The 23,371-nt window shown below is 42.2% G+C and overlaps 1 protein-coding gene across 2 annotated transcripts in view; it reads left to right on the top strand.

Annotated features, from left to right (window-relative positions):
* The window catches only part of CEP85L (centrosomal protein 85 like), a 145,757-nt gene extending 136,624 nt beyond the window's left edge, over positions 1 to 9,133 (top strand). The window contains exons 11-14 of one of the 2 annotated variants that reach the window (XR_003535708.1): positions 4,083 to 4,190; positions 4,576 to 4,789; positions 5,927 to 6,956; positions 7,277 to 9,133. Coding sequence is in view for 1 of the 2 variants with exons in the window: in XM_027692456.1 (XP_027548257.1) it covers positions 4,083 to 4,190; positions 4,576 to 4,789; positions 5,927 to 6,090 (486 nt within the window). In the remaining variant the exon portion in view is untranslated. Of the gene's footprint in view, positions 1 to 4,082; positions 4,191 to 4,575; positions 4,790 to 5,926 lie in introns of both variants that reach the window. The other variant, XM_027692456.1, reaches the window with a different exon arrangement.
* Positions 9,134 to 23,371: the final 14,238 nt, after the last annotated feature.

Raw genomic sequence — 23,371 nt, forward strand, 5'->3', positions numbered from 1 at the left:
CAGACAACTGCAAGAGAAGTGTAGGGAACAGAACAAAGGTCTCTTTGTAACCTTTGTCGACCTCACCAAGGCTTTCGATACTGTGAGCAGAAAAGGTCTTTGGCAGATTTTGGAACGTTTAGGTTGTCCCCCCAAGTTCCTTAAAATGATCACCTCACTTCATGAAGATCAGCATGGCCAAGTCAGATATGGCGACACACTTTCTGAGCCCTTTCTAATAAAGAATGGTGTGAAACAAGGCTGCGTTCTCGCTCCTACCTTATTCACAATCTTTTTCAGTATGATGCTCCAAAGGGCCACGGCAGACCTCGATGATCAGGACGGTATCTACATTCGATATCGTACTGATGGAAGCCTATTCAACCTAAGGCGACTGAAGGCCCACACTAAGACCCTAAACCATCTTGTCCGGGAGCTGCTTTATGCTGATGACGCCGCCCTTGTCGCTCACACAGAAGCAGCCCTGCAGCGTTTAACATCCTGCTTTGCAGAGGCTGCTGAGCTCTTTGGGCTGGAAGTCAGCTTAAAGAAGACTGAAGTTCTCCATCAACCTGCACCTCAGGAAGTCCTCCATCATCCCCACATCACCATCGGCCAATCAGAACTCAAATCAGTCCAACAGTTTAATTACTTAGGCAGCCTCATCTCCTCAGATGGTAAGATTGACGGGGAGATAGACAATAGGTTAGCGAAGGCATATAGTGCTTTTGGAAAACTCCATAAAAGAGTCTGGCGTAATAAACACTTGAAGAAAGGTACCAAGATCAGTGTCTACAGAGCCATAGTGCTGTCTACTCTTTTATATGGTTCCGAAACATGGGTCATCTACCGCCACCACCTGCGTCTCCTAGAACGCTTCCATCAACGCTGCCTCCGTACAATCCTAAACATCCACTGGTCAGATTATGTGACCAATACATCTGTTCTTGAACAGGCAGCAATCACAAGTATTGAAGCCATGCTACTGAGATCGCAACTGCGCTGGGCAGGGCACGTCTCCAGGATGAAGGACCACCGCCTCCCTAAGATCCTGCTTTATGGTGAACTTGCCTCCGGCTGCCGCAAGAGAGGAGCTCCGAAGAAAAGATACAAGGACTCCCTGAAGCAACAACTCAGCCTTGGGCATATTGATCACCATAACTGGTCTACTCTGGCCTCTAACCGGGAGGCCTGGAGACAGTCCATTTATAACGCCGCTGATGCTTTTGAGAAAGCACGCAGGATCACTCTTGAGGAGAAAAGACAACGCAGAAAGAATCGAGCCTTGCAGAATATACCATCTAAGGAGTCTTTCTGCTGTGTCTTTTGCAACCGGACTTGCCTTTCTCGTATTGGCCTTTTTAGCCACCAACGCGCTTGCAAGAATAGTGGGTAGAGCCCTTCCCAAATCTTCGTTCACGAAGCCTAGCCATGATGATGATGACAGCAGCTTCTTTTTGTCCTTGGTATCCCCAGCCTTCCATATTCATTACCTGGGAAGTGTTGAAAATTAGTTCATTACAAATTGAAATCCCTTATCAGCACAGAGATGTAATTTATCTTCAGCTCAGATGATCTCATTTTATTCCCTGTCTTCTGCCACATTGTAAACTTATGCTTGAGAATGTATTTCAATTCATTGGTTTTAACTTGCAAGCTGAAAGCAAATTCTGTTTCAGACAGCAGTGTCTGAAGCAGTACTAGTTTCTATTTGCTTGTAATCGTGGTGAAATAATTTTGATCTTCCTTGTGTGGTTTTGCTTCATTGATTTGTTCTTCTGAGTGAGAGGGATTAAAATTCTGGTTGGTCTTGACAAGATGCTGTGCTGCATATATAGTACCTCTTCAGAAAGAGAAAAATTATGCATTACAATGATGTTTTAAAAAAATCCATATTTACATGATTAATTTAGATATCACAAAATTAAAATTTTTACTACAAAACAAAGTTGAAATAGGTCAGATTATATGATGCCTGTGTTACCCAAAGTACATCTGTCAACCCTGTCAGTCACAATAAACCCAAACTGTGCCAGGCTAGGAGTATTGCCACCATTTTGTAACTTTGGAAAGCATATAGAAAAATTAAGGGTGAAGTACAGAGGATTCATAGCACAATTAGGGACTTGGAAACCCTAGCACTGTAGGCTCAGCCAAGCTGTTAAGCACATGTGCTTTTTCTGAGCTTTAAGATTAGAGTAGCAGAGAATGATAGATGTTAGGTGTATCTTTTAAAAATAAACAGATTTCCACTTCTAGTAGTTCCTGTTACATGGTGCAACTCTTGAGCTGAATGTGTGCATGTTGTTTAGAATATTCTAGAAGTTGTTTTTTGATTAGTTTGCAGAGTCATGCAAATTTAGTGGCAGATGAAGTTCTGAAAATACACTGGGGAAGGTAATATTTTTCACCCTGTCTTTCCTACCACCTCTCCACCCTCAGGAAGGCTGCAGAGTCAAACCTTATGTTGTCATTGACATGATCATGAAATGTGTAAGTGGTAGGGCTAATGGATGTAGCATACCTGGGGCTCTGGGTGTCCCTGAACTTGCTCATCATCAAAGACTGTTAAAAGTGGGAGAAACTTGGAAGTTGGGAGGGTGTTTTGGGCACTTGCATTGCCCTGTTCACTTCCTGCTTCCTAAGTATCTTCTGTTTGGCTGCTAGAAGGACCTTCAGGCTGACCCAGTAATGGCCATTTTTCTCAGTACATAGTGTTTCTAAAAAAATAAAGATGCAGGTTCTGCTCATCTGCAAGCACGCAAGAGGAAATGCCTGAAGCAGTTATTTCCTGCCTTGTCCTGCCCCAGGGTGTTTCCTTTGCTGTGAGGCAGGACCCTCCTTCCTCCTGCCCTTCCTCCCACTGGCGTGTGTAGCTGTGCTTTCTTGAAGAGCTTATCTTCGGGATGCACATTACTTCAGCACTTCCTTTTGAGGGTCATGATGTGGATGAAAAGAGCAGCAGGTCAAGTGTATGAAAATGGTTTTAAAAACAAGTAGTCATTTCTGGGTTCTGCCAGCTGCTTCTCACTACTTACGTGAAAATGAAGTGGGGGGTTTTTTAGTTCATATTAAGTCTGTAAATGTTAGCACCATTGTTTTCCAGTTTTGCAGAATATGATAGAGTTGCTATTCATTGTTAGTATTCAGATAAGATGGTTTGAATATTCCTCTTTCTGAATTTTGCCAGATGACCTTGAAAGACATATCTACAGACTTAAAAGCCAAGTAGTGGAATAAATGAGTCCTTTTAAGAACAAACGCACCTATGGTCATGCTGAACTCGCTCCAAAAACTCCACTTTGAAATATCTCATGATTTCTCAGTTTCAATTCTGTAGTTGAAAACTGGGGAATTGACAGCAGCTGATTCCATGTTGCAGCAGGTTTTTTGTTTGTTGCTGCTTGTGATTGATCTGGAAGTCGATCATGAAAAGCTGCAATACTGAAAATAGTAATTATTGTATCTATTAAAGATGCAACTTCAAATAAGTTTGTTTTTTGCCTGCAGTTTTTTCAGTACAGTAGAATTGTATAGACTGTTCTGTCATATGTCTGAATGATTTTACAGAGGTTGCTGCTGTGTATCAGCTGTCAAAGGCTTTCTTCTCAACTGTATAGGTGAGGTGAATTCTATTGTGAAAGGTTGTGGGAAGTCCTGCCTTAGTCTTTGTCTAAAGTAGAGACTGAAACAGATCTTCAGTTACACCTTGGAATGACACAAATGAAGCTTTCTTGTGATGTATCTACTGCTTATTTAAAGTGAAATTGTTTGATTAGAATAAACAATATTGCATAGTTATTTTAGACATCATGCATTCCTTATTGGACTAAGGTTTCTCATGCATACAGCCTTTTTGTTTCTAAAGAGATTCTGCTTATTTAAAAGGTTTAATGATACTTGGAATGGTATGTTAGTGTACAGTGAGCTGGGGTACAGCTGAATATTACCAGGTGAAGCGTGGTAGAAAGTAAAAAATGAAGAATTAGTGCAAAAGCATAAAGTAATTGAAACTTAGAAATTTACTGAGGATGCAGTTTTTCTAAGTGCTGATATACAGCATGAAAATTTAAAATCTTTACCTGTGTTTTCATTCACTTCAGTCTATGCAAGAGAAGCTTTCGCAAGAAAAGTTGATAATTCAGAAGATGACAAATGAGCTTGAGGAAAAAGAAAGGAATATAGAGCAGTTGAATAAAACTCTCTCTGAAGTAAGTAAAAACTCCAGTAACCCAACCCCTGACCACACCAGCTGGGAAGAATCTTACAGAATGATTGTAAGATCCCTTGGTAGGGCTTGATGACCTTAATTACATCTTAACTGTCCTGGCTACCATGCAGACATATAATACATACCATCCCTACCTCAAGAAGGGAGAACTTAAAGGGCAAAGATGGTTAAGAAATGGTAACGTGAAACAATCATGTAGAAGCTGTCTATCTGCTATTCTTTGGAGAGGTACAGAAATATTGATTATATGTTTGGAATTTAATTATTATAATTTATATTGTTTGTGGTTTGGAACAGAAAACTTTCTGCTACAGTGCATGATGCAGACTTAACTTTCCCCTTTTTTCCATTTGGTTTTCACAAAGAACCAAAGACTGATGGAAGAGAATGCCTGCCTGAAGGAGCAGATGCGGCTGGTGGAGCAGTCCAGGCAGCCAGTATCTGAGAAGATGCCTGTAGCAGACCAGTTGTTCAAGGAAATGTCCCATTGCTTGTTTGACTTGAAAGCACTGTGCAGTATTCTTACCCAGAGAGCTCAGGGCAAGGAGCCTAACCTTTCCTTACTGCTGGGAATCAGATGTAAGTGATGTTGTCATGCCAATGCTTAATAATGTTTTGACACAAAGGAATAGCAGTTTAGCTAAGTGTTGCTCAAACTTGCCAGCTGGACAAGCTGGTGTCCTTACTATGCCGCTGGAACGGTGGTGCATGAGCTCATGGAGCTCTCTGGAAAAGCTGAGCTCTTAGTGTGCCTGTGCCACTAAATGCATATAACTATACCGGTCCTTACCAAGTCAGGAAAGCAGGTAGCTGGCTCTTCATGTGGACCCAATCATGGCTATGTTCACTGCTCTAGAAAAGAAAGGTGTGTAGCCAGGTGTCTGTCTCTCCTGAGACACAGTGCACTCACTGTGAGGGTTAATGGATGCTAATGGGACTTTAAAACAAAAACACACATTGTGTATTTTTTATTTTAAACCCCTTAGCATCAAGTGGTAGGAATATACATCTGTTGTTTGAAGATGTATATGTCTGATTTGGGGGTGGGAGTCCAGGTGTATTAAATAAGCCTCATGGTAACTTCATCTCTAATACTGTTAATGGTACATCTAGTCTTCAGCACTTACTAAGCTGTTAAATTTAGCCAGGAAATGAGAGAAAAAATGCCCTTTTAAAGCCAGTCACACAAAGTTTGCGTTAGGTCTTTTAACAAGCCTAACAAACAGTTACATTTTTTTTTTTAATGGATGTATCATATTCTAATGTTTTCTGAATGTTAATTGGAATTAATCAGGTACACAGATTGCTGAACTGAACCATCAGCAGGGTGGAAAGGTAAAGTACAGTGTTCTGTGCCGCAAGAGCTACTGCATGCCTCCTAGCCCTCTTTTCTAAGTGGCTACAGAAAACTCCAAAACCTCTAGGAAATGGCTGTTCTGTCCAGTTTTTTTCACTGCTGTTCTGATTCATCAGACATCAGCAAGTCTAGATCTTGGTGCAAACAGAAAAGCATATCTTTCAGAGAAGCACTGATGGGCTCTGAATTGACTTTAAGTTCACATGGTACCATGTTTTCTTGGCTTTTCATCACGCTGAAGTGTGATTTGTCTTGATGTAACTAAAGTGACCTACCTCCTATTTCGAAGGGGATGAGTAGTTGAAGTATTCACAGAGTACAGTTGCTAGAGCTTTAACCTTGGATGTTGTTTTTCGTAGCACTGAGCTGTTCAGCTGAAGAGAGTGAAAATTACCACAGCACAGAAACTCTTTCGAAGAAGCTCTTGGACGTTTGTCAGTTACGGAAGGATATTGATGAATTAAGGACTATAATGTCGGACCGTTATGCTCAGGACATGGGGGACAATTGCATTACTCAATGACAACACTTCATCTAGTAGAAAACGACTTACTAAATCCCGCTGTGTCACAGGTCTTTTCATTTCTACTAAGGAGCCATATTGGAAGGCTGCAAATAGCCACAGACACGCACCTGTGAGGGCTGCGTATAATTAACCTTGGGAGTCTGGTCTGGAGGGGAAAGTCAGCATTGAACAGAGTGGTACAAACTGCAAGAAATCTTTTCTCCAAACTACTGAATGTAGGAACAAGCTGTGAAGAATGATTCAGTTGGACACTGTTTCCTTCATTAGGGCTCATTTTATTACTTCATCTAGTTTTTGGAATCAGAGCTTCAAAACAGCCGTGCTGCTACTGCTCTCAGTCCTTTCCTTCATCAAGGGTTTGTGTGGCATTATATGTGTTCTGATATTAGAGGAGAAGGTCAAAGGACCTGTAGCTGTATGTGGTGAAGCCAGAGTTTCTGCCACTGCACTTCACTCAAAGAATTGCGGTTGGAACAATCTTGGAGCACTACAAAAAGTAGTTGATATCCAAGTTGTCTAAAAATAGGAATATAAGAAAGATGGGTTTAGTAATGGATTGTTTGTCCAATAGCAATTGGACAAGTTTAACTCCTTTATGCAAACAAGTCCATAAAATATAGCTATATCAGGTTGTTTGAAATGCTCTCACATTGCTGTAAGAAGTTTCAGTAATATGAAGTCTGTGACAAACCCAGAGAAGCTATAAGATATGAAACTGCAACATAGTACATGGCTGCAGGAAAAAAAAAAAACAAAAAACAACCAACAACTGTACTTTGGTGTTTTTATTAACTTTTTCCTTAGGTCCTCTCCATTTTAAAATGTGGCTGGTCTGTGTTCTGTTGCTGAAGGCCTCTGATGAGGTTGTGCACCACCTCAACCATTTTTTACCACAGCTAAAAAGGGTGTTTAACTCTTGGCAAAATCAGGGCTCAAACCAGAAGTTTTCCAGTTAGCAGTATTAAGTACTTGGTTATCTGAGAACTGCAACATTTGCCACATTGTTTTGGAATTTTTGATCTCTCCATTTTTGTAGGAAGCAATTACCTAAAAAAATAAGATTGTGTTCCATAGCTTTTCAATGAGTATCACTTGGCAGTGCTGTTTAACTCCCATGGGACAGATGACATTTCCTGGAACATTACTGCAAGGTAGCTGCACAGTTATGCATGCTGGAAAATAGCATTTAACTGAAGAAAACAAAAACTTGTGAAGAGCAAAACCACTTCCAGATCACACTGTTAAGAAAAATACATGCATCACTTACGTGTGTGGGACTAAAAGAAGGTTTTAGATGCTTTAAAATGCAAGTCAGTCAACTGACCCGTAGTGGGGATACCAGCAGAAATCTCTTAGAAAGCTTAGCAATTAGAACCAAGAAAATTCTAGGGTAACATTTTTATGGCAAAAGTGTTAGTATCTTCTGTTTTCTGATTATACTTGTGTTAATAGAAAAAAGTGGTAAAGCAACATATACTGGTTACCAGTTTTAACTTGGTGATATTTTGCTTTCTGTCTATTGTTAAACAGTTACCATTAATGTTGTTTTTATAATTTAGTGGTTTGGGGTTTTTTTAACTATATGCATTTATTTATTTCACAGTTTTCTCTATCCTGAAACTACACTTGGACTAATTTGTGAAAAATAATGTTGCTATTTATATTACTGCTGCATGGTGTTTCCAGATAGATTAATCTGGTTCAGCTCCTGTGAGCACTAAAATAGTGTCTAGAGGAAATCGCAAGTGAAATTGTCTAGTGTCTACTTAAAGGAAAAGAAATGAGGCCATTTTATTTTAAATGTCTATGCTCTTTCTGTATGCACACTGCAATCTCTCCACAAGGGTGTAATTTTCTCCAGTTTTTCTTGTCTGTCTCAATGCTGTGATGGAGGTGGAGTTGGAAATATGAATGTGCTCTTCTCATTGATGTAACAAGTTTTGTCATGAGTGGGAAAAAGATCTTCTGAACTAATCTGCATTCTTAGACTGCAAACAGATCAATGGTAATTATCTAAAGGGATGATTTATTCTGGAAGCTCATTAGCAGTATTAATTCCACATTAATACACATCTTCCACATCAAAGGTGTACTTTTTTTACTAGTGCACAACTGAAGACAAGGAACTTTGTACAAATGGGCTGGCATGGTTTCCGGTGCCTCTGACAGTATTGGCTTTTGTAACTAAAGCCTCAGCTCGTTCCTTTGGTGTAATTTGCTGGTTTTGGTCCTGCAGTGAGGTAGTAGTCTTCAGTTTATGGCATCTGTCTCCTACCAGAATTCAACAATAGCATTTCAGATAATAAATGAGAAGTATTAGGGAGAGAGGAAACACCTAAGTTACATGTTGTTTGCTTCCTTAAATGGCAGTGTTGTACCTATAAAAATTTACCAAGCAACACTTTTTCTAAATTTGATGGAAATAACAAGGAGGTTAGTAGAGCAATTAGCGAGGAGCAGGAGATCTTTTTTGAACTGTTAAGCTTGTCACTTGGCTGGTGTGCCTCCAGCATCCCTCCTGTTAAAGGGTGATACTGTACTGAAAGCTGAGATCAGTAATTTATGTTTGCAGAGCACTTCAGGAGTCTTTATGGTCTTCGAGTATTAGTTGAAAGTTTCTGTGGAAGGAGGTCCCATTTTATTTGTAATACTTTGATTGCAGTGCTGTAATCTTGCATTGCAATGTTTTTCTTACAGAACCTGTAATATTTATGTTGACTTTAAAGCACTTGATTTTAAAACCCCGTGAGTTTATCTGCCTCAGTCAAATTAAAGTAGGGAGGTAAATGATGGATGTATGAGCCAAAGATGCAGACTACCAACTGACTGTCTACAGTGATGCAGTATTTTGCTTTGATTCCTTAAAATTTGGCCTGTTGTAGTGGTAGCAATTACTATATATGCATCAGTTTACAGATGCCTCTAAATGGAATAAGCTTTGTCTAAGATATGCATGACTGTTTAATTGGTTAAAATGTAGTGTGTGTGTGGTCTCATTCAGCTTATTTAATACAGAGTTGATTAAAGAATGTTAACATTGGAATTGCTTAGATTTAGTCATGACAACTTTTTGCTGTAGCTGTTAGACAATCCCAAGGGCTGAAAAACAACTGCAGATGAATGGATACTATACCATTCTGGGTGTCAGCAAATTTGTACAGTAACATTTTGTATAGTTTCAGATTGAATTTATATGATCCTCCAGAAGATATTTACAGTAACTACTGTATTTAAGAATGTACTTTGAAAAAGACACGGAAAGTAAGTGTCTTCGGACAAGCTATAGACGATGCTATGTATTTTCTATATAGAAGTAACACAGCTCAGTAGTGTAAACGTGATTTAGGTTGCTGGCCTCTGCTGTGCAGCTTTGTGGTGTGATAGTTGTGTGAAATTGTGGAGATTGCTGTAACCACCCACTCAGGCTCCAGCATTTGAAGCTGCTGGTGGTCAAGAAGTCGTTACAAGAGCTGAAATTCCATCCTTTTCACTTCAAAAGGTTTCCTTCCTTCCTTTGCCCTCACAGCCCACATTTTCTTTCAAATGTTCTTTTGGACATTTTTCTTGCAGGGTAAGAGCACAAGGAAAGGAAGAAAGCAAATCCTTTCCTTCACAACCTGGTGTCATAGCATGGGCAGTGATGGCACACTGCAGTCTTTCTGCAAGGGCACAATTTGCTCCAGTTCTCCTTGTCCTTCTCAGTGCTATAATGCAGGTGGAGTTGGAAGTATAATTGTGCTCTTCTCATTGATGTGACGAGTTCTGTCATGAGTGGGAAAAAGATCTTCTGAACTAATCTGCATTCTTAGACTGCAAACAGATCAATGGTTATTATCTAAAGGGATGATTTATTCCAGTAGCTAATTAGCAATATTAATTCCACGGCTGCATACCTTTGTGCCTTTTTTGCCTGAAGTAAGTGTATATTCCCCTTGAACTTCAGATAAGTTTTTAGGATGCTGATGACTGCACCTTCTTTTCTTCTCACCTGCCATTACTTTGTTAGTAAGCTTTTGTAGTAAGAACTCTTGCATAATGTTTAGAAACAGAAGTATTTAAACTAGGTACTAGGTGTACACTTTGAATGTTAGACTGGTCGTAGTATGCAGCTCTTTTGAATATGATGCGTGAGCAAGAAACACAAATAATGTGTTTCTGTATATTAATTAAGTATATCATTAGTTCAGTGGGGAGGAGTGTCTGGAGCTCTCTTCTAAAAGCACAGCTGACATATGTACTGGATCAGTCCCTGAAGACTGGTAGTTTTGTAAATTGGGTTCAATTTTTGAACCGCTCAGAATACCTCATATGTAAATAGAGTTGTCATGACTTAATCACAATGTGTTCATTGTAAAAAGTAAAGGAGCCACTGGCTGGCTCAGCTTTAGGCTTGTTGTTCTTGCCTCTTTTTGTAATTTTTTTTAAAGTAGGGTTTACAGCTAGAATTTTGAATGCCAAAGTTCTATTTATTGAATAATAATAAAAGTTTTCATTGTTAATGACTGGTATTTTTCCACTGGAATTTGTTTGTTGATGTTTGGGATTTGTATCCGCAGAGCAGAAATAAATTTTGTTACAAAAGTGAATTTTTCATGGTTCTCATTTGTTCAATATCTGGCATGTGACAGAAGTGACCAAAGCTGGAGGCAAGAATGGAATCACGAAATATCTTCCCGACATCCACCCCAGCTTCCCTTCAATGGTCTGTAGTTCTACTGGAATACCTTGTTCACTTCCTGTTTTCTTGGATGCTGATTGAAGAGATCACAGGTAGGTCTGTTTAAAAGACTATGTTAGCACAAAATAGTAGGCAGAAGTGTTATGATAACTAGTTTCAAAGTTACTGAAAGATTCATCAACTTTGGAACATATTGCCCGAAAGCCAGTCACACAGGGCAAAAAAATAAAATTGCATGGTGAAACATACCCAGCAGTGGGTCTGGTACCAAGAAGAGGACTGGTGATCAGAAAGGAAATGTGTTTTTAATTCCTGCTTTTCAGCTGGAAAGCACCAATGGATGTGTGGTCAGACTGAGCAGTAGTTAGGGCAGTCAGAAATTCCTGTGGCATGAAATACTGCAAGTCAGCGTAGCCCAACACAACCAAGCAGCATTGACTTCCATGTCAGGTTAGTCTGAGGAAAAGTCAAAGGTGAAGGATTTTAATCAGTGTAACAGGAGTCTTCACTCCTGTGGGATCACCCAAGAAAGTTTTGTTTTCTGACAGTTCCCTGTGATAAATCTTAGAGCCTGTTTGGAGCATCGAGTGCTGAATGAGCTTTGCATGTAGAGTGGTGTTCCCCTCCTCTCCCCCTTAAACTCCATCATGTAGAGCACAAAAGTTGACACTACCTCTTTCCAAAGACACTGGGAAATTCACTTTCATAATTAGCTAGTGCATTGTATATGGTAGACATCACTTTTCTCCAGCATTGTGACTGAATGGACTGTGATGGACTTCTAACTCAAAAACATTCTGTGCCCTGTGTAAATACATGTAAAGGGCTGCACAGATGCCAGCTTTCTGTGAGATTTCTGAGGGTGGCCTTTGGTGAACTGCTCAAAGTCAGGTTTCAGTTTCAAATTATCATGATTAAAGCACTGCTAACAATAGTAGTGGTAGAAAATGTTCTGTTGCCTTTTATTCCACAAACAAAATACAACTCCTCATGTGGATGAAAATGAAGCCTTAAACAATAATACTGCAAATAACACTGCAGCATCTTGAATGAGTACAGCTTACAACAGCTCAATCTGCAGTAGATGCCCTACGTTCTCTAAATTAAGCAAGTCTGCAGGATGTGCTAACGATGCTGGGTCGATTGTTTTGTAAATTAAGGGGTTCAGCATACTTGGAAAATTTCCAAGTGGCAAGGGAAAGGGTATGCTATGAACAATGATACTTAATTACATTTTAGTATGTGCATATTTCTTTTCCTACTTTGTGTGAGTTATTCCCCCTTGGTGGCAGCTGCTGCTTTTCTCCTTCTTTTCTTGGTGTCACAGGTCTGAATTTCCTGAGCCATGGAGTTAAAGCCTGCTCAGTTTGTGGAGCACCTGATAGGTTAACTAAGGCTTCGAGGTGCTCTCGTGAGCAGTTTGGCAGCTCCCCCGAGGAATGCAACCTGTAGGTACTAATAGACCAGAAAACTGATTTACTGGTCTGTGTACCTGTGAAAGTGTTTGCCTGGAGGAAGGCAGAAGGAAACCATTGTCAAGTTCTGGTTGAGACAAACAGTATCTGCTGCTGAGAGAGTGAATTTTAACACTAAAGGTTGTTGTAAGAGAGTCTTTTGACTGAAAACCCCTCCTTGAGTGGGAACTGGGAACTGAATTGAATTTAGTATCAAAAAGGCCTATCTCCCCTACATTAAAACATGGGAATGCATGTAGTCCCGTACTGTCACCAAGGAGATGCCAAAACATCCAGACCAAATGGGTTGTATTGAGCTTTGAGGTGGTCCCAGGTGCCAGATGAAGGTATTTCAGAGCCCCACTGCAGTCAGCCTGTGTTGGGGTGAGGGCCAGTCCATACCCTGGCCCAATGCTGGGTCAGTGCCCCACAACCCCAGCTCGCAGGACTGAGCTCTACCTCGAGGTATGACAGGAGCCAGCTCCCGGCCCCGAGACTGGTCACAGTGTTTCAGTGTGGGCCAAGTCAGAAGCTGGATTTTCCCAGTTTTCTTTGACATATTAATTGCCATTCTTTTTTTGGTGGCTGGTATTGATGATGCCTATGTTGTAGAGCGGGCTTATCAGAGAAATCAGTTTGGCTGAGATCTTGAAGGTATTGCAGTAATTGGAGCAAGAACTCATTACACGCTCTGTAATTATAGACACTGTCATTAATTTGTCAAATTATTTTTGCAGGACTCTGAAATAGCTTTAAGACTTTTTTTAAAGTTTGTTTCTGTATTCCTAACCATACATACATGGGCTGGGGGGGACAGGGAGGAAACACCCAGCTGTCTGCTTAGACGTGGCCGTTCACAGGAGCCAGCCAGCATACCTTTCTACAGGCAATTTGGACAACAGGACTTAATGGACCAATGTATTTTCTAACCTTATGCTATTTTTGATCTCATAATGGTTAAATGAGATGATGCCTAATTTATTGTCAGTTAATTAATCCAGCAACAGGGAGGGAGGGAGCTTTGATCAGAGTGATTGATGACACAAACGTTGAGGTGATCTGTCTTCTCCCAATGCACAGACACTTGAGCTGTTCAAGACGCTGATCTTGTTTTGGTGCCTTTGAACCCAGTGTTTTAAGGTGGCCTGAAAGTAATGCTGGTCCCTGGGGCAAGTCCAGAGCTGTTGGGCAGTCATGCACCAGGACAGGATGGGCTGGTGAAGACCCTCTGTCCTGCTGCAAACAAATCCTATCTGTGAGACAGACTCTTGAGTCTGACACAGCTCACTCTGGTCCTGGAAAGCCCCATTCAAGTGCTGTGGTGGCTGTCAATGTCTTGAGCACAACCACCCAAATCTGCATTCAGCTGAGACACTTGAAAGCTGCCACGGGATTTTCAAACTGAGCTTTCTCCTTTGGAAGCTCAGGTGTGCCATGCCACGTTGATGGCCCTCCCCCTCCTGTTAATCCGGACAATATGTTGTTGTCCTCTTTATGTCAGAGCCAGGGTGGCAGGACCCAGTTTCTAGACTCTTCTTTGATCACTAACCATTTTGATAAATAGGATTTACTGTCAGGTTAAAGCCATAAAATGGCCACCTCCCAGCAAAATCATCCCTGAAGTATTATAACCACACACAGAACATCATCAAACTTCAGCTGCTTGCAGCCCAACTTTTTCCCCCCTTATGGGAGCTCATCACTTTGGGGAGAGACAATAAAGGTTACAGCTGGGAGGGAGCTGGCAAAGGCATACACTGCCCTGCAGGGAGCTCTGCTGAAGGAGGGAGTGCTGCAAAGGGATTTGATTGATGGCGTAATCCGATCAGCCCCCAGACACACTTCATTATACAAGCTGGTGACAATCAGATCATTAGTTACATTATCACCCGCTGCCTTAGTGCCCGTGAAATAGTGAAGATAAGTAATAGGATATTTTTAGTTTAAATTGTGGTTTGAACATTTTAATTAAAAGCCTATTATAATCAATCTGTTTCTAACATCCTTTCCCTCACCCTCATTCATAAAAATTAATTATCACCATGGAGAGCCAGCGAGTATATCCTGCTCATGGCCAGTGGCAGCTTCAGAGCCTGGGTTAGCCTCTGCTCTGGTGGCTATATGCACCGAGCCAGCCCAAATCGTGTGCACAGGTAAAGCTGGTCATGCAGAGCAGTTCACCAACCTTCCTGTTGCTGAGTATGGCCCAATATGGGGTGTGCTGCAAGTCATTTGAGCAAATGTGATGATTGCTCCAACCCTGGTATCTTAGACCACTTGGTCTGGCATCCATTTGTGTCTTGGAGGTGAGAGGAGCTGAAAACACCTAGATTTGCAACAATTTGAAAAGCATTTTTAAAAAGTCCCAAATCTTCCCTGAAGTTCTGCTGCAGTGGCTATGAAGGTCAGCACAAAAATGACCCCAAATGGCTGAGACAGGAATACCAGGCAGCTTAAAACTAAGTATTTGCAGTCTAGCTCCAAAACATACTGAGAATGTAAGAATAAATACAAAATTGGTATTTTATTTTTTAAATTAACCCTAAGTAATTGGCTAAACTGTGTCTTGACCTTCTCAAGGCTCATCACTGATCCCAGCCTGCAAAAACAAAATCAGACTCTAACACACATTGCAAGTGGTGACTTTACAAAGCAAAAGAGTAAGGCAAATATCTTGATCATGTGAAGTAAGAACATCAGGTTCAGGGAAGAAATACAGTCTCTTTCCTAATTAAGAAAATAACTGCGCTGTTACAGGCTTACAGGCAAATTAACTGACAATTGCAATAGGATCCATAATTCATCAGTTTGTCCATAAGGATGTTACAGGAGACAGTGCTGAAAGCCTTCCTAAACTCAAGGTGATATCATCTATTGCTGTCACCTTCTCCACTGAGCAAATAATTTTGTTGTAGAAGTCTGTCAGGTTGGTCATACATGGTTTCCTCTGCATAAATCCACGCTGGCTACTCCCAATCACTTTCTTGTCTTCAGTGTGTTCAGAAACAGTTTCCAGCATAACTTGTTGCATTCCCTTTCCAGGAATCAAGGTGAAATTGACAAACCTGTAGTTCCCTGCAACCATCTTTCTCGCCCTCCTTGAAGATGCCAATGATATTTGCTTTCTTCCAGTCTTCAGGATCCTCGGTGCCACGACTGTACAGAGATTATTGGGAGTGGCCTTGCAATGACATCAGGCAGCTCCCTCAACACTGATGGGTACATCCGATTGTACTGAAAGATTTGTGCCTCCCCAGTTTGTTTAAACCTCACCTGAGTCTCCTCCATGGTGGGTAAATCTTCACTGCTCCATATTCCCAAACCTGGGAGATGGTCTGATCTCTGCTGCCTACAGCTGTATTTATTTCCCCAGCTCCTGACGGTGGCAGACACTGCTCCAATAATTTGGCTCGCTCAGTTGAGTTAAATCTTCAATGCTTTTAGCAGGTCATAATGCTAACATGATTTTTATCATCTTTCAAACAACTTTATGCCCAAAAGTGAAGTAAAACACTCTGAAAGTTCACTGTTATTCTGAACTTAAGCATGTGTCAAGCAAAAAAATCCACTAAATTCAAAGAACAGTGGAGACTGCATGTGTCACTTCGGCACTTATGACATGCTCTTTTCTCTCCCCACTGTGGCTGTTCTCTCCTGTGTTCCATGCTGGAGCATTTTGCCTCTGAACCCTTGAAGGAGGCGCATCGTGTTGTGGGGCATTCCAGAAATTATTTGCAACAACTGTATTTCTCCAAGGAACTTTTCTTCCTTCTTTTAAGGCATGGAAGTTGAGTTTAGTGTATATGAGGCAACTTAATGAGAAAAACCCCAATGCTATTTTCCATTGCTAAGCAGCAATTCAGCTGCACTCACACTGAGGGCTGGCACTGCAGGGTGCTCACAGCACTCAGCCCAGCCTGCTGGTTGAATATACAGGAATAAGGTGAATTGTTGCTTCTCTCCCCCAGCCTGGGGTGGAGTGATTAAGGAAGCAGAGAATCAAGTCTTCCCTGCCACACCATCTCACCACTGAGCTCTTGTGGGCCTGTGATAAAGCGCTGTGTTACAGAGCTTGTCATCAGGGCTTTCTTCCACTCTGAGAGGAAGAGTCCTTTACACCTGTAATTCTCACAGTTATGATGCAGTTGCTGGTTATTAACATGTAAGCAAGGAGGTCAAATCCACAACAAATCAGACACAGCAGACAACAAAGCCTGTATTTTCCTGAAATCTATCCTCACAGATTTCAGACTGGAGGGCACATTTGATTGTCGTGGCCTTGTTACATGACTTGATGTTTAGAAGTCACACACATACACATACACACACACATAGAGCCCACTTTGCAGCTGGATTCCCCACAGTACTTGCATTATTTGCATTTTGTTAGTGCTTAAGCTAACATTTCTCCATGGCCATCTACAGTAGGCTAAGAGAAGTCCCCCCAGCTATGTGGTAAGGAACAGGAAGTCTGGATGGATGCTGAAACACGGAGCCAGGGGAGCACAGAGGAGCTGGCAAGGTCCTTACGGTCTCCACAGCAGGAGAAAAAGGACAGGAATAGGCCTTCATCCGTGATAGATGTATTCCACCAGAGGACTGTGGCAAGAAGTCAAAGCTTAGCCCTGCACTGGACATTTGAAAACAAACCATTTATGTTCCAAGTCAGTCTCAAATGACTAAAATGGGGATAAAAGGAGCTTTCATGGAGAAGCAGTCTGAGGCAGCAGTACTGACATTTTCTGTGTCTTAGGTTTAAGGTTTCACACAGATGTCCTGAAAGAATTTCTAAAAATATCACAGTACCATAGTACTATTATTTATATGCACATTAATATAGAGCAAAATATGGTTTCTGTTTAATTAAAGCAAAAAAATCTATTACATAAACTGACCTTCAAATAAAAAGAAATTTATTAGCTCTGCACTTCTATATTTTAAGTCTGACTTTTGAATGCTTTGAATTGTTTCGGTGTACAGAGTGAAGAATTTGTTTTGTCTTGACACAAACTAAGCAAGAAGAGGTCAACCTTGCATCTGTGACATGCCTGAAATATATTTCAGAGGCACCATGTTCTGGAAAATAGGCACAAAATGTCCAGCTGTGGTGCTGACTGTTCTCTTTGGGGTGAGCTGAACAGCTTTGGGCAAGTAGCTCCATCTCAGTGCTTCAGTGTATGTGTATGTCAAGTGGAGATTACACAGGCTCCCTTGGAAAGTGTCTTGACGCTTTTGGATGAAAATTTCCACAAGAACTAAACAGCAGGTCCACTAATCAGCATTCACACACTGGCTTGTGTATGTGAAATTAGATGCTAAAAAAATCAGTGGTTTTCAATCTGATCACAAAACTGGGATGCTATATCTCCTGTCTTGAATCCCCTCCCACCCTGTGGCGATCAATAATCCAGGAAAACTCTCCCACTATCAGAACTGAGATTGATTGAACTGCAAAAAACTAAATCCATTCCCCATACAATGAGGGGGGGGGGGAGTGTGTGATGGCCACAAACTTTAAAAATGTTCCTAACTAGTACCCAAAGGACCAAATTCAGTCAAGAAGTCAAAATTTCATTTACATACAGCATGATTTCCCTGGATCCACAGGTTCTTCTGCAGAAGACTTGACATTTTTTCTCTCCTTCTGTAGAGCTAGAACAGAATGCAAGTTTTGTTTCCTCAAGTACCAGATCAGCCTGTTAATCATTAAAATCTCTGGGTTTGCTGGATCCCCTACATTAGGGTATACTAAGCCATGGTTTAGAGATAGTCACTCTGTGCTTGTGCTGGTGGAGTGTTGCTGCCTCATGTGCCGGTAGAGGAATGACCAAGGGAGTGGAAAAAAACGGTGCTTCTCTCAGGCACTTGGCTTTTTTGGGAAGCGGTCCCTTGGGAAGGGAGTGCCACAGGAGAGCATCACTCAATATCTCTCAGGGCTGTTGTGGAGGTTTGCCTCCTGCCCACTACAGGCAGCTGACACTGCCTTTGCTGCTCTCCCTTTCTCTCTATCCACTGCTGAATTTACAGAGCAGCAGCTCCCAGCACCCCTTCCCAGTGGGACCATGGTGCTTTTCCTTCCCATCCTGCGATGCTGGTAGCATCAGCTTCCCCCAGCACCTCCCAGTGCCACTTGTTGCTAAGGCACGGACACGGGCAGTGAGCACCACCACAGCCATGGCTGCTGTTGCCCGCTGGCATTAGTTTGTGATTTAATTCTCCTAATTGAAAAGCCCCCCTCATATGTTCAGCAGTCTGACAGTGTTTCAGGATGTGCATGTGCGTTGTTAAATAGAAAATTAACTAGAAGATATTATGAACAACTTCAAAAGCTCAGGCACAGCTGTTTGATCCTTTGACAAATAGAGGACAGATTATGCTCTCTCATTCACAACCAGGAGAAGGAACATCAGGATTACAGAAATAAAGTAGTTTCACAAGGAAGAGTCCTGGCCAAGCAGACAGAGATTTGCAGCACTTATGAGGACAGAACAAAATGTGCAGGATTAGTTTAAGTGGATAGATCCTGGATCGTGACCATCACAAGTGTTGCATTTGCAGTTCTCTTTATTTCCTTCAGATAAAAAATCAAAAAAAGCAATTGATTTCATCCCCTTACTTCACACCTGAGCACCAGCAGTTTGTGGTCTTAGCCCCACTCCATGGGCTCATAAGGTTTAGCAGGAGGTCCTTCTACCTGGGTCCTTGCTCCACTTTAGGGTCCAGTCTTTAGCTGTGGCAGATCACAAACTCACAGAATATGCTGAGCTGGAAGGGTCCCACAAGGAACATCGAGTCCAGCTCCTGGCCCTGCACAGGACCATCCTGTGCTCCAGAGTAAGTTACACCTTTTACACTCCCCATGTAAATGACTGCTGATGCACCTGATCAGCAACAGATACTCCCACATGGCAGTGATCCCTCAATGTGCAGGAGCAGCATGGATGCAGAGGTTTGGCCCCAGGTGTGGACAGGTGGCACCACTCATCTTAGTCCAACAGCCACAGCAAAAATATTCCTCAGCCACATCTCAAAGATTTTCATTATTTCTTAATAATGCTTTTCTTAAGTATTAACAACCCTCCTCTCACTCCTTACCCTCACAATACGAGGGAGTACAGCAAAGCCTGAGGGCTCTTGTCTCACGTGTCTCACGTCTCCTGTCCTGCGACCCAACCTGGTGCCTGCCAGGCACTTGATGTGCACATCAGTATATCCATTGCCTCTGCTGCACCCACTGCAGGAGCTATGGGGAGACGTGAAGGGATACTTGACTCGATTTGGCTTGAGCCAAGGAGTGTAAGGGAGCTGGGTGAGCTCTTATTGCCCATACCTGGCACAGACAAACTGAATGCAAGGGTTGAAACCAATCCTGACTTAAATCCCTGTGCATTCTGCTCTCATGCACCTTCCTCTTCTCCCATCAATCGTTCTTCCTGCCACTTGACATTTTGCTAGATAATGAATAATGTGTCTGGCCTTCTCCTGAGGCAGATTCAACCCTTTTAAACTACCTTATGCAGAGGGAAAAGGTGACACTGTCACAGTCCATTTTAGAAACATCCAAGTGTCTACGGCTGAAAGGAACATAGGCTCAATTCAAGTAATGGATTCCCCTTTACAGAGGGGCAGCCCTGAGGAGAACAACTACAGAAAGGCTTGTTGGCTAATCTAGCGGTGGACTGCATCTTCAGAATGGAGATTTTTATTTTTGAATTCTTTTGGTTTAGCATTTAGGGATGGCACTCATCACTGTGCTGCCCAGCAAGGAGTCTGTCCTCTCCATAGACCACACTTCTACCATTGCTTGATAAAATGGTGTGAATATTGATGAGGAAGCAGAAAACTTCCTCTGCAAGTGAACTATCCATTTACTGCAAAAGAAAAGCTGGGGAAATGACTATGAAGTCTTAAAGACTCATGTTAATTTGTTAGTATGTAAGCATCTGTAACTAACAAGATCATTATGAACTTTCAATCAGTATTGCAAACAGTTTCTTTGAAGCAAAACAAACAAAAATTAGATTGGAGAAAATGATCCAACAGTACAACTAGTAAAATATTCTATTGGATTCAAGAGGAAATAAAGTGAATTGACCTGAAGAATTAAGACTATCCACTCAAGCTAAGAAAATCCTGTGCAGTACAGCTTCCTCATTCAAAATGCAGGCAGTAAATTTCTAACAAGCAGATCCTATTCTTTTGCCAAAGGGAGAAAGGGAAAAGGCCAGAGACATTCCATCAAAAGGGCCACTAAGACATAACCCATTCAGTGCATGTCAGGATTGCTCGTGCCTGGGTGCCTCACTATGGCTCAGGGAGGGCTTTGAAACACGAGGGATCATCCTGAGATGTCCTCTGTCATTCAGGAAGTTGTAACCCGTAAATGAGCACACAGTGGGACATGAAGGTTAAGCGAAGGGAAGAAAATCCCCAAACACCCAATTTCAAGAAAAGCCTTGAAATTCAAAAACCAGGATGTTATGAGCCTGGTGCTTGAAAAACCCCAGACTAAGGCTGAATGTGTGGGGATTCCCACAAGCAATGTCTTTTCAAACACACAACCCTCCTCTGACTGGGCAGAAAAAAATCTTTGAATCTTGGGCTGATTGAAGGCAGCTGCAAGCCTTTGGAGTAGGACCCTATTGCACTGCTCAGTGAAGTGTAAGGAAGCATTGACTTCAGAGCAGGAGCGCAGTGGACTTGGGACACATTCACCCAGGGTAGATGCCACAGCTCTTGCAGTTGGGATGCGGTAGCTGTCACTGTGATCATCGGCCATCACCCTGGCTCTTTCAAACTTGCCCAAATGTGAAAGTCCCTTTCTAAGATGACCTTTTTCCACTCATTGTGGTCCCTCTTATAAACAATCTCTACAAAGAGCACCAAAGTGAACAGCAAAAAGTCTTCCCAAAAGGGGCTTTCCCACCAGGACATGTTCAAAAGCAGCAGGGATGTAACAAAGAGCTCCCTTGTCCCGCAGTTTTCTTTTTCCTGCTCTTTCCTCTGTGCTCTCGGTGCAGATCTGTTCTGCCCAAGCTCTTGCCCTCTCACCATGTTCCCATCTTCATCTGAGCAAGGCCCCATGCAGGGAACTGGAAATACTCAGGCTGGTTGCAAAACTAACCCAGATACCACATGATAAACCCAGTCCCGTGTGTTCCCCCCTGCACTATTTCCTGGGTTAGAAAGCTGTTTGGGAGGCCCAGGGAGGTGTGAGTAGCCCCCAACTCCTCTCCACAAGCTCCAAGACCATCACAGACTGGGACTGCTTTCTTAACCCATGGAGAGACTCTTCACGTGCCTTTGCTTCCTTGAAGAAAATTCTTTTTCATGCCCTGTGTTCCCTGTCTCCAATTGCCTGTTGTGGCTCTCAGCAGTTATCCAATGGCTGGTAGCAGTGAGCTCAAAGAGGGACAAGGCTCAGCCTCTCAGGTTAGCTGCTGGATTTATTTCCAAACTCTGCTTCATACCAGCAGCAGAGGCAATGTGGGTACGCTAACAGCAACAGCCCTTGGGAGCAGAGATAGATTTCTGGTCGCCTGTTAGTCAGCAGCACAGACATGGCTGTAGAGACATCTTTGGATATAATAGTAATAGAAAGGACTCTTTCAGCAACCTTCAAGCTTCATTTCTGCCCTCCAAATTTCTCTGAGTATTCCACAAAACTGTTCGGATGCCTGGACTCTATAGTAAGAGAAAAAGGGCTTGGATCACCATTTGTCTTGGGTGAACATCTTTTTTTATTATTGATTAATCACCAATTGCTATTTAATCACCAGCAACATTTACCCTAGCAATAGGCACATCAGCTACATTATTAATGTGGGAAGGAATTCGGTTCCTCCATCAGCTGTTCTGTTTCTCTTGCAAAGACAAGGAAAAAAGCTTTAAAACCAGCCTTTGGCCCTAATTTATCTCCATAACAACAGCTGCAAGCTTGTTTATCCTGACAGGAGGGAGGAGTACAGCTGTTCAGCCTGGTGTGTCCTGTGTAGCTCCCAGGCTCCTGCTGGTGTCTGGTGGAGAGAGGGGATACACTACTGAAGCTTTTTCATGGTGACAGCAAATCAGCACTTCAGGGAAGCTGCCCTGTTCCTTCTGAAAATTTCCTTGGCTGGAGATGGACAATAGTAGAAGGTAACACATTTTACTAAAATGTGGGTTATAATATATAAGAGAATGGTCACATCTCAGTTCGCCATGAGGAAGTGCAGTAGCTTCTACAGGTGTTTGGCACCAACCACCATCCATCCCACCCCCTCATCCCACAATCTTTTTTGCAAGGATGTTAAGGGACCACTATTTTTTAGCAGTTCTGAAAAAAATCTTCATTTAATTGCAGAAGGCTATTTATAAGCCCATTCTTTCAAAGCCAGATGTGCAGTGAAACAAATGCAAGGGGTCACTGCTTGTTCCTCGGAGGGTTTGATCTCTCCTCCATTACACTTCTGAAGACAAATTTTTGGAAAGAAAGCCACACAGGCCTCAGGGGACCTTGGAGAGAACAGGAGCCGAACATCTCGCCTACTGCTTGGGCAGCTTCTCCCCATGCTGCCCTGTTCCCCACTGCCTTTTCCCAGCCATCCTGCCCACCCCGGGCTGAAGGGCAGAGCCCAAATCTCCATCGCTCCTGTCCACACTACCACTGTGCTTGGGAAGACACCATACCTGGCTCTGGCAACAGCCTACCTTTTGTTTTTTTCAGGAGGGAGTGGGGAGGAAGGAAGAGAAGCAGCTTGTCAGTAGTATGCATAGCATATACACTTTGTATAATGAACATGGCTTTTCCTTTACTCAAGTTTTGACCCCTCTGATGAGGCAAGGGATAAAGAAGGATAGTGAAGGGCAGAAAGGAGTTCCTCCCACGGGGGCAAGCACATTGCTCTATTCTCTCTCTTTCTCTCATAAAAAAAAAAAATTAAATATTTTGCAGGATGACCCAAATTTCTCTTTTAAAATATGCATGAAGCTTTAATCCTTTTCTTTCACCTGACATATCATTTAAATTCAGAGCAATGAAGGTGTCTATATCCTGCCAGACACTCAGCCTATTTCATTCGAGGTATTCATAAAACATTTCACATGCTAAGGAAGGCTGACACTACAAAGAGTAGTTCCTACATAACCGTAGAAGGCATTAGGATAA

The sequence above is a fragment of the Neopelma chrysocephalum genome, unplaced genomic scaffold (genome assembly GCF_003984885.1).
Source record: "Neopelma chrysocephalum unplaced genomic scaffold, ASM398488v2 Primary Assembly neopelma1_23, whole genome shotgun sequence".
NCBI classification, from domain to species: Eukaryota; Metazoa; Chordata; class Aves; order Passeriformes; family Pipridae; genus Neopelma; species Neopelma chrysocephalum.